Source organism: Balaenoptera musculus, chromosome 7 (genome assembly GCF_009873245.2).
Source record: "Balaenoptera musculus isolate JJ_BM4_2016_0621 chromosome 7, mBalMus1.pri.v3, whole genome shotgun sequence".
In the NCBI taxonomy this organism is placed as follows: Eukaryota; Metazoa; Chordata; class Mammalia; order Artiodactyla; family Balaenopteridae; genus Balaenoptera; species Balaenoptera musculus.
In genome coordinates this window covers 37218083-37230535 of record NC_045791.1, presented here as the reverse complement: position 1 = coordinate 37230535, position 12453 = coordinate 37218083, and the positions used below count along the sequence as shown (strand labels likewise).

The window sequence follows — 12453 nt, the reverse complement described above, 5'->3', positions numbered from 1 at the left end:
ACAAAACCGAAACCCTCTAGTTTCTGCTATTAATGCAAAGAGCCAGGACATTGGAAAAGAGACTATTACAAATTTAAGCACTTCAGGCACCTTCAGCCCTCTAACCAGCCTTCCCAATGTCCTTATTCTCAATGACAGGGCTCTGGGGATCTACAGGGGCTCTTCCCAGTTCTCCCTCCTGACTTGGAGAAACATTTCTTCCGACTGGGGAGGAATCTCTTCCTGTCCTAAATGACAGCACAGCCACATGCTTAGTGCTCAACCCCACTACTATAAAGCAACCCCTCCCTCGGAGTACTAAAATAGTTCAAATAGTGGGGATTTCTAATGAACCTCAAGAGGTTCTTGTCTCTGAACCTATTCCCTTTTGTTTAGGTCCTTTGAGAGATCCTCACTCTTTTATCCTTAGTTCCTCTGCCCCTATTCAGTTATTAAGCTGAGGCTTAGAGAAGTATCATGCCAGAATTTATTTCTCCCAGAGGGGAAATAATTCTAAAAATTGACAGTAGTCATCAAAGTAACCCCCAGGTGAATTAAATAGCCCTTTGACATCTTTTATTTGTTCTTACTCTGATGGTACTAAAGCAGATTCTGAAAACACTGGTCACTTGTCCCTACTGAATCAACTACCACTTTCCATATGGGCAAAATCTTCAACTGATGTGACAAAATTCACAGCGTACCTCCAGTCAAATTTCAATTAGATACCTCAAAACCTCTTCCCAGAATTAATCAATATCCTATAAGTAAAGAAGCCCTTCAAGGCATAAAGTCCATAACAGAAGATTACGTGGCTCAAGGACTCATTACCCCTTGTACTAGCCCTTGTAACACTCCCATTTTACTGGTGAGAACACCTAAGGGCTGAGGGTAGAGGTTTGTCCAGGACCTCAGAGCAATAAACAACACTGTTATCCCTGGACACCCTATTGTTTCTAACCCTCATACCTTACTAACATCCATTCCCACTGGAAGTAAATTCTTTAATGTAATTGATTTATGCAATTTATTTTTAGTATTCCAGATGATGAAGCTAGCCAGTACTTATTGCCTTCACTTGGGAAGAAAAAACAATTCACCTGGGCAGTAATGCCTTAGGTTTTACTGAGAGTCCTTCTTATTTCTTGCAAATCCTGAAGGCGGATCTGGATGACATCAAGTTCCCTAGAGGTTTTACTCTGTTGCAATATCTGGATGATTTGTTTCTTTACTCTCCTTCTCAAGTGCCCTCACAGGAAGACAGCATCTGCTTGTTAAAGCCTTTAGTCTTAAAGGGACATAAGGGCACCAAAGGAAAATTGCAGTTTGGCCAAACCCAGGTTTGATATTTTCTTCTTTTTCTTTTTTTTTTTTTTTAATTTTTGGCTGCATTGGGTCTTCGTTGCTGCATGCGGGCTTTCTTTAGTTGCGGCGAGTGGGGGCTACTCTTCGTTGCGATGCATGGGCTTCTCACTGCGGTGGCTTCTCTTGCTGCAGAGCACAGGCTCTAGGTGTGCAAGCTCCAGTAGTTGTGGCACACAGACTCAGTAGGCAGCTCACGGGCTCTAGAGCGCAGGCTCAGTAGTTGTGGCGCACGGGCTTAGTTGCTCCATGGCATGTGGGATCTTCCCAGACCAGGGCTTGAACCCATGTCCCCTGCATTGGCAGGCAGATTCTTAACCACTGTGCCACCAGGGAAGTCCCCCAGGTTTGATATTTAGGGCATATGCTATCAAAAACAGGGCTCTACCTAGATCCACAGAGACTTCATGGTATCCTAAGTTTCCCCAAAACCAAAAGTAAGCACCAACTGTGAGGTTTCCTTGGGCTACTTGATTCTTGCCAAAATTGGATTTGAAATTTCTCTCTTATGACCAAACCTCTGCATGTTTTACTCAACAATAACAACCCCAACCCAATTTTATCTAGTTTTATGGAAAGAACTGGAAGACACAGCTTTCAAGGCCCTAAAGGAGAGTTTGATGAAGCAACCTGTCCTTGGGCATCCCAATTATCGGATTTCTTTTTCCTTTTTGTATATGAAAAGGAAGGGAATGCCCTTGGGGTACTCACCCAAAAATATGGAGACCACCATCGACTCATAAGGTATTATAGCCAGCAACGAGACCCTCTGACACCGGGATACCTGTCTTGCCTTAGTGCCATATCAACCACTGCCTTTTTGGTTAAAGCCACCAAGAAAATTGTTGTGGAATTCCCTTTAACTATTTTTGTACCTGATGCATTAGAAGCTATCCTGAATTCTCACCACATTCAATATTTCTCCACCAGCTGTCTTACCTCCTATGAAGTCCTTTTGTTAACTGCCCCTCACATAACTCTTTTCTGTTATAATAACCTTAACCTGGCTACTCTTTTCCCCTCCATCACCCACAAAGTTCCTCATGACTGCTTCACACTGATGGACCACCTCCTGACTCCTCATAGTGATCTATCAGAAATTCCATTAGGTAATGTTGACTTCTGAAGGTTCACCAATGGTTCTTATTTTAAAGGTGACAATGGCAAATAGTGCTCTGAGCATGCTATCGTAATTTGTTATGATGTTGTTGAGGCAGCATCTTTATCTGTGGCTACTTTAGCTCAACAGGCTGAATTACACACTCTTACATGGGCTTGAACTTCAGCCAGGGACAAAACTGTTCATACCGACAGTAGATAGGCTTTTGAAGTAGCTCATGATTTTGGAATGTTGTGGAAGCAACATTTCCACAACATCCTTATTTCCAGTGGCAATAACATTAAAAATGGCCCTTACGTTCAGGAATTATTGTGCACAATAATGTTACCTGCCATTTTAGCTATTATGAAGATTCTGGGATATTCTAAACTTGAAATCTCTGGTCGCTAAGAGAAATCACCTTGCTGATATTTCTGCAAGGAATGCTGTCCTTAAAGAAACCAACAGCATCCAAAACCTCTGTCATGGTCCAAAAGGTATTTCCAAATTATCCAAATGATAATTTAGAAAAACTGGCTAGAGAGGTCCAACAATTGGCCTCAGAAAAGGAAAAACAAGATTGGAAATTCAATTATTGTTGGTTTGATAAAAAGAGAAGGCTCTGGTTTGAACCAAATAACAATGCAGTCCTACCTGAGACTCTAAAATGCTCACTCCTCACTACTGTACGTGCATTAAACCATTGATCTACTGACAAAAATGATGACCTTCATGAATCAGTATTGGTGGGGAAACATTAACAAGGCCACAAAAAGTGCCTACCTCACTGTCCCACTTGTCCAAAGTACAGCCCAGGGAAGTCTGTTCCTACTGCTCCCAGACATTTGAAACTGCCAAATGGACCATTTGAGGTCTAGCAACTGGATTTCATACAACTTCCTCTGTCTAATGGATATAAATATGTCTCAGTCACAGTCTATATGTCTTCGCCGTGGAGTGAAACCTTCCCTTGCAGACCATTTACTGCCTCTTCCGTGGCTAAAGTTGGGAAAGATTATTCCTTCCCGGAAGAAGTCTTCTTGCGTTTCATAGTGTTCGAGTAACCCATTTTATTGGCCAGGTGCTTTGCCAAGTCTTTGCTGTTTGGCTGGTTTTACAGTACTGTCACTGGTGTGGATTGTGGCCTCAATCCTCTGGTTTAGAAGAACACACTCAGTGCATCATTAAGACTCAACAGGCAAAATTTGTAGAGGCTCTCCAAATAGCTTGGCCAGAAGCACTGTGGTCGATCCTTCTAAATCTCAAATTCACCCCTTTTTGAACCCATAAACTCTCACCCTTTGAGATAGTGATAGAACACCAGTGCACTTAGCTCTTGTTTCTTTTGACCCACAACTGCTAAAAGGAGAGACCCTCCAATATTGCAAAGACCTAATTCGTTCTATTAAAAATCACTATGAGTTTTCGTAGAGCAATCTGTTCACAGTGCACCCCTGCGAGACAAAGACCTCAAGCATCACACCTTGCAACCTGAGATTTTTTCTATTGAAAAAGACACTTCCAGAAGTACTCTCTTCAACCTTGCTGGAAAGGTCACTATCAGGTTACTGCTAAGCAACCCTTGTGCCACCAAACCCCAAGGAGAGGCTCTTGGATTTCCATGACACACCTAAAAAAGAGCGCCAAGCACTGACTGGACCCGCACATAATTTGGTGGCCTAAAAGTAAAAAAAATTCCCAGTATTGAAGAAGAGGACATCTGATGAGACAGTTTTCCCAAGATATCCAGAGCAGGCCTGTTGGGAGTTTGTTGCTAAACCTTTGATAATGATATAACACATCAGATGATCTCCAATGTCTATGATCTTGACAACATACAGACTTTAAATAATAATGCCTGAGAGTTCTCCCTCCTCACCCTCCTTGTTACCTGAATATGACTTTAATAGGTTTCCAATCTGAGCACTTTCCCTCCGACATGAGACACCACCCAGGAAAGATCCTTCCTGACACTGAGGGACAAAAAGCCACTGAAACCTGAAAACCTGACTCTTGATCAGTGATGCTTTTAGAGAAATATCATGATCAAAAGAGGGATATGTAAAAAAATTAATAAACAGAAACCTCAATTAAATAGAGCTTGGGCATCAGAAAGGGGAGTCTCATACCCTGCAAGAATAGCAGAGTCCAACTGGACAAAGAAAGACTTCTTTCCTGGCAAGAACTCAGCCACTGAAATGCCATGGACTCTTTGTTTACTATGGCCCTCCCAACTTCCTTTTTCACTCTATAAAAGTGTTCTCCTTCCCTTGCTGTGTGGGGACTTGCATGTGGCTTGCCATGGTCGCAGACCCTGAACTGCAATTCTCTGCTGATCCTAAATAAACCCATTTTTGCTGGAGAAATATCTGGCAATCTATTTGTTTCAGGTCAACACTCTGAACACATCTTCAAATATTTGTAGATTGATGTTAAAGCCAAACACAACATTAAACTATTTGGACAATTTTCTGAATGCAGTCATAAAATATGCTGAGATGTTTTAATGAATTCACAGTTTGGGCAGTTCAGACCCTTTCTAAATAAATATCGACTCCAGTTTTCACTAAAATAAGATTTTTTTAAACTAATTATTTATAAATCCCATCTTTTTACATCTTGATATGTCAGTCATCACTGAGGCTAGCTTTATGTGTCATCTCTTGAGATGTAACTATCCAAAAACTGAACTGTAATACCAAAATTGGAAAAAATATAGCTTTCTACATCAAATGAGTATTAACAGCTTTTTACATCTTTTAAATAAGTTTGGATATCTGATTCATGGTGTGTTTCTCAACATTAGTTGTTTCCAGGCAGTCACACAATTGAGTCATTCAAGATGACTTGCAAATGTCCTCAGTGAACTTCACACACACTTTATAATTTGTCTAGGAATTGTAGATGGTATTTCTTTCTTTCTTTCTTTCTTTTTTTTTACTAATTGCACACACTGTGCTGTCATAAGAATAAAACAGAAAATGATTTATTTCACTACTATTATTTGCAAAATCTCAAAATTCAAGCAATAATATCTACAGTAGGTATGGCATTTTTTTATAGTTTTGATACTGAGATTTGAATCCTACATTTTTTAAATGTTGAATTGTTCCATAGTTTAAGACTTAAATCTTCAAGTACTTAATACACTCAGTAATTCTTAAAACAAGTAATACCACTGGCCACAGATATTTTAAATGGATGCTCAATAATGATGTTGCTTCTTTTTTTCTTTTGTGACGGCTCTGTATTAAAATAGTTCTTACCTTAATTTTATACCAGATCTGATATAAAATTTAATTTTATATGTTCTGATAGTTGAAAATGAAGATTTAAAAAAATTTGAAATAGTGTGTACATGGTTTTCCTGAACACGTATCACATTTTCCCATTTTATCACAACATAGTATATAAAACAAGGTAATAAATGCACATTATAACATTATGAACTCAGCATATAAAATGCTCAAAATTACTTAGAAGAATATGCTTACTGTATTTCTTTAAAAATTCAAATGTATCTAAACATATACAAACACACACATACAAATAAGGACAGAACTACCTGTAAAATTATTTAGGCCTTTGGAATGCAAAAATGTTAAATTTGATGCTTAAGCTATTTGCTAGGAACCAAAAATATCCATAATATGTAGTTATTTGTGGTTTTGTTGAGAGAGACATTTCAAAAGCATACAGGGGTATACAAAACCAGTTACTTAGCTATCAAATGAACCTTCTGACAACCCAGGCCAGCATCTCAACAAGGCTTGGATTAATTTATTTTGGTCTTATTTGAAGTAATTCAGAAAGGAGAAAAAAATCATGTTTAGTAAATATGTCAATGTCACCATCTCACTAATGTAATATAAGCCATTATATGTAGCAAACTTTGTATGCATCAACTATGTATAGGCCATTACATGTCTAAAAGAACAACTTCGTTTTAAATGGAAGTGTGTTCTGGAGGATATTTGTAAACTTGGAGATTTTCTACAAACTGAGGACGTATCTTTTCTAAGTGCCAAGAGTTTTCTTTATAAGGACTATATACAAGGATGACAATACTCCCACTAAATATTCTGATTTTTATTACCTCCATTTAAAATATGTTCAACTATCTAGAGCATGGCTTACAGTTAATCACATAAGTGTTGAATTCTTCAACATAATTTTTCATGCAGTATTATTATTTCCAAGCGAGTATTTCCTCCATGGCTGATTAACTGAGCTTTCTAATTATATCGATAAATAGCATCATAAATTGCTAAAGAGCTCACAATAAATAATTTTAAAGGGTCAAAGAATCACACAGGCAGTTGGCTATTTTTATGCTGGAATAGCAAAGCATATAGTTTTTCAAAGCAAAGTATAAGAGCTTTTTATACAGGCAAGAAAATAATTTATCAAAGATCATGTTTGCTCTATTTTTAGCAAGATAAAGCAAAGTAAAACAAAAAGACATCTCATGAAGGAAAAACCTGTTAGGTTTGTGTATTCTGCAATGTCTTTGCAAGTAACATATTTTGCTCTGCCAGAGAAAGACAGTTCATATCTCTCATCATACGTATGCACAGTTAATTCCTGCTATGGCAAAAGTATTCAGAACCATATAGCTCTAGATTTCAAATAATCTGAGTTAATTGAAGTTCTGAGATATTCTGAAATTTGGGGATTGCTAATATATAAGATTATAAAACAAATGTAAACTCACCCTTCTAATCTTACATCCGGCAGACTTCTGTTAAGGGCAATCAAATCGCTGGCCATAAGGTTAAACTGATTGATTTTAAACAGTTCTTTCATTTTCTCCTGGTCATCTTTAGGAATCAGCACAGCCTTTCCCATTTCTCCTGGCCCTTCTTGGTTTCTTGAAATAACAGCTGTAAGACACACACAGGTACACACATACATACAAACATACAGATAATGAACTGAAAATATAAACTCATGTGTTGGATTAGATTCTAAAGGGTATCACTTATAAACTGGCTTAATGATACAATCATCAAATCTCTATTGCCACTTACAAACCATGCACTACACTAAAGAAACAACTTATTTTAATTCATTAACTCAATGCTGCATGTTGTTCTTCAAGTCTATCACATATATATGATCTGACTAATCATTAAGACTTAATAATTAAGCAACACAAAACACCAAAACTTAAAACTTCTCTTTCATGTCTTTTAATACACTAATTAGAAAGGGATGAAGTTGAGCTCTGGGCAGACTAAGCTGTGCAAAATGATAAAAGAGAAATTTAAAAAATTTACCAAGATTAATTTATTTTCACATCCACTTAAATATTTTGGTATTTCAAATATCTACTGCCATTATATCTTTATAAAAGCAAGTAAGGTTGGCAATGCTTTATCCCCAACAGAATTTGATTTCTTTGTCAAATCATTTTCAAATAAGTGAAAAGAACTTTCATAGCAGTGACATGTAATTTTAAATGTCAAGTTGGATTTGGAGGCTATGTGTTCCATAACTGGAATTTCAGAGCAATATTCTGGGCTTGACTGTTTTTATTAAGAACACTCAGGATTCTATACAAGCTAATGTTCTTGCCATTTCCTCCAAGTTATCACCACAAAAATGTCCCTTCTAGCTATAAAATACATGGTTCAATGTGTGTGTGTGTGTGTAGGCACATGCATGCATATGTCTGTATGTATGCTAACATATAGTAATAAGCCAAGGTTCCAGTTAATCCTAATGTACCCTTAACTTACTTCTCATAATGATATTAAATTAGGTTACCATGAAAGAAACTGGTAGTTCTGGCCTTGACTCTTCCAACATTTTGCTGTATTATAGCACCTAACACATTAATCTTACTGAGTTTAATTTCCATATACTTTAAAGGGCAAATATTTGGACCCAGATTACTTTAAAATGTATTTTAAAAATTAAAGAATATTAAAAAACTAAAACTAGAAATACCATATGATCCAGCAATTCCACTCCTGGCTATATATCCAGAAAAAACTAAAACAATAATTTGAAAAGATACATGCACTGTACCTCAATGTTCATTGCAGCACTGTGTATAAGAGCCAAGATATGGAAGCAACCCAAGTGCCCATCAACAGATGACTGGATTAAGAAGATGTGGCAAGCATATATATATATATATATATATATACACACACACACATATATATATGTGTATATATATGTATATATATGTGTATATATGTATATATATAGAATATTACTCAGCCATAAAAAAGAATGAAATATTGCCATTTGCAGCAATGTGGATAGACCTAGAGAATAGTATGCTTAGTGAAATAGGACCGACAGAAAAAGATGAATACTATATGATATTACTCATATGTGGGATATAAAAAATAATACAAATGAGTGTACATACTAAACAGAAAGAGACTCATAGACATAGTAAACAAATTCAGGGTTACCAAAGGGGAAAGGGAGGGGGAGAGAGACAAATTAGGGGTATGAGATTAACAAATACAAACTACTATGTATAAAATAGATAAGCAACAAGGATTTACTGTAGAGCACAGGGAATTACACCCAATATCTTGTAATAACCTAAAATGGAATATCATCTGCAAAAAAAAAAAAAATTGAATCACTATGCTGGATACCTGAAACTAACACAATTTTGTAAGTCAACTATACTTCAATATAAAATTAGAGGATAAAAAGCATGTGAAAATAATCCATAAGTTATAGCATTTCATGGAATATAAATTCTAATATAATATAAGAATATGGTCAAAACTAGGGTAGAACACAATAAGGAGACTTTCCTCTGATTTGACCATAGTTATAAAACATCGAGACTGATATTACTAGTACTAATATACAATGGGTCTTCCAGTAGATTATTTTCTGTGAAAGGTTATTCTGACTTTGGAATGGCAGGAGTCAAACTATAAAAGAGATTTAGGCATCTCTGGGGAACTTCAGATACGGGTATCATGAAGGTAATTAGCCTGTAAATCCTCTTATACGTAGAAAAATGGTAAGAACCGGGAAATTTTTAAATGAAAAAGATATATGTATTCGACCTAAAACTATTAAAAAAAGTTATCTTAAAGCTTATGAAGACTCTCATTCACTTTAAGAAGCAAAAATAGAAATGATGGCAGGAATTTTATGAAAAAGCATGTTTTGTTCAATTTATGAATTAGAATTCTAACAGTAATATGTTCCCTCAGGAGTTAGTAAGCCTATTGTCCCTGAAATCAGATGGAGTTGTTGGTGTTGGCTTTGGGTGAATTTGTGCTGTTGGTGAGACGCTGGACTTAGATAGGGCTTAAAGTACTTTTCATTTCTAGGATTTCTTTAAGTTTTGATTCCATAGAAACTGTTAAAAAGAATTTTTATAGTTTCCATAGGAGTCCTTCTAATTCTGAAGTAAAGGACATAATCAGGCTATATAATACTACCCACTGACCATAGATATTTTATGTATGTGTCTGTATCTATATCTATATCTATCTAGAAGGAAATAGATTCTCAATCTAGACTGGTAGAGATAGATAGATAGATAGACAGGTAGATAATAGATATTTTACATATTCTGGTCTGTAACCTTAATGTCAGAAAATATAGGACTAGTTTTTTTCTGGGAAAAAGAATTTTTGATTTTTGATACATTAAAGAGAGCTTAAAGAATTTGAGGTTAAAAAATTAGAATTTTTAGAAATTAAGAAAGCAATTCATTCACCATTCACAGTTCTTTAAAATGTCCTCTATAAATTCCAACAAAAACACATTACATTGCAGAGAAAGGCGCTAGCATCAATGCAATGCTACCAAGACTATGAAATAGATAGGAATGACTTTTACGCTATGTAGAAAAACCATGGGGCTCAACTCCATCATTGTAGAGAATGAAGATCAAGTTATAGCACATTGAAGTACTTGCTTTTTGTAATATATTCAAAGCTGTGACCATTTCCTTTGCTTAGCATTATGAAAATTATAGTTTTGTCAGTGGTAGAGTAAGTATATCATCTTGTAGTGTTATAAAAAATAAAAATAAAATTGTCATAAACAGTATCCATATACTTAGAACTAGTTTGCAAGCACATATAATCATTCTCCTTAATTATTCTCACTTCTTAGTGAAGAATAGATGACAACTTAATGTGTATCAGGTTAAATGTTTCCTCCCCAAAGTTAAATATATTTTTCTATAATAGCCTCTAATGAATGCATATTTGACATTTTACAAAATGTTTTTTCTTATCCATGAGCAGACCTATTGGTATTTTTCACCTTGCTCAAGGAAAAAATGCTAAGGGATTATAACGTGGAACCAGCCTTTTTCTTTTCCTGGCTCTTACCTGGCAGAATACATATTGCTAGAAGAAGCAGTTTTTTGTTGTTGTTGTTCAAATAATATAAATAGGAAATAGAAAAGATTGTGCAGTTTAGTATGTAGTTTATCTCTGATCTCCAGTACCTTTAAATAGCAACTTTTATTTTTTTTCTCACCTGTTTATTTCTCACCTCTACATAGTTTAAAGAAAAAAAAAATCCACCCACACACCTACAAGATACCATGCTCCTCCACGGCCAAAGTAAAAAAACAGAAAGAAAAGTCATTGAAGTTTTGGTGTTACTTTTCCACTCTTAATAGGCAAATATAATGGAGAAGGCAACTAAATCTACATTATACCTTGACTATTGATTTAAATATGGATGGAAATGTCCCAATTCCAAATCTGGTTTGGACTGTAAAAATAAATTAATATACTATGCTGGAAGGTATTTTCTTCCTAATAATATGGTTAAATAATTAAAAATGATAGATAATTTGACTCAATATGACATTATAAAACTTGTTGAAATATAAAAGCAGAATCATTATATATATGTACATATATATAACATATATCTTTCATTTTCTTTAACATAGTGCATACCGTATAGATTAAATGAGATTTATTTTTATCACAGAATTCCCATTGATAAAATGATGGCCACAAAAATATAAATAAACCAACTGATCAGTCTACCAAAACGAATACTACATATTAATTGCATTATTGGCTTATGTACATTATGAACACTTTTTCAGTTGCAGAAATATCCCATTAACAATAAGCACTGTCTATTTGAAAAAAGAGAGATAAGACAGTTTATATTTAAAAACAAACTTGAGTAAAATAAAATTTAAGTCATTTTAAAGTAGTGATTTTATTATGTTAAAGAACACAGTAATATATGATGCATATTGGTAAAAGCATTACATTGGACCAAAATCTAAATGTTATCCCATCTGCCATACTTTCCAAAAAATTACCTCAAATTATATTTCTATCCTCAGATCTACTCAGTTGTTAATTTCTGTATATTTGTCTTTAAAATCTTTCTTTTCAATGATACTGCAGCTCTTCTCTAATTTTCATCTCTTCCAAATCGTCAACTGAAATAAATTTAAAACCTTGACTTTTAATCTCTCTCATCTTTGAATATTCATACTTCATGGCTAATAAATCAGTTTCCCTAAGACAATGCTGTTTGTCTTGTCAATCATAAACAAGTCTGCAGTGGAGTCAGAAGATGAGGAAATCACACTAGCCCTTGGATCACCATCCCACCATCCAAACCATTTTGCCTTCCACTCAGTGTTCCGTGGGCCATGCTCTTTTGCAAATCTACAGACCCTGAGTTTATAAAGAATAATTCTTGTTAAAGTAAAGGAACTCAGTATATCTTTACTTTGGCCCATTTCTATTAGAAACAATGATAGACTTCAAATATCAATATTATAATACAGAGCTTAATATATATATATATATATATATATATATATATATATATATATATATATATATATATATATATATATCAAACAAAATTCATTCTATTTTATGTGGGAATAAATGGCAATTCATTTACTACACTTTTAAAAAAACTATGCATTTTTATAAATCTCATACATCTGTCAATAATACTTTTTTAAAAATTTTAACATGGCCATATGTGGTGTTCTGGTTTCTGCTCATTACATTTCAGTA

The 12453-nt window shown here is 35.0% G+C and overlaps 1 protein-coding gene across 4 annotated transcripts in view; it reads right to left on the bottom strand.

The window, feature by feature from the left end:
• GALNT13 (polypeptide N-acetylgalactosaminyltransferase 13) overlaps positions 1-12453 on the bottom strand; it is a 544226-nt gene that overhangs the window by 320191 nt on the left and 211582 nt on the right. For all 4 annotated transcript variants that reach the window (XM_036856919.1, XM_036856918.1, XM_036856917.1 and 1 more), the window contains exon 4: positions 7155-7323. In XM_036856919.1, coding sequence (XP_036712814.1) covers positions 7155-7323 — 169 coding nt within the window. The remainder of the gene's footprint in view (positions 1-7154; positions 7324-12453) is intronic.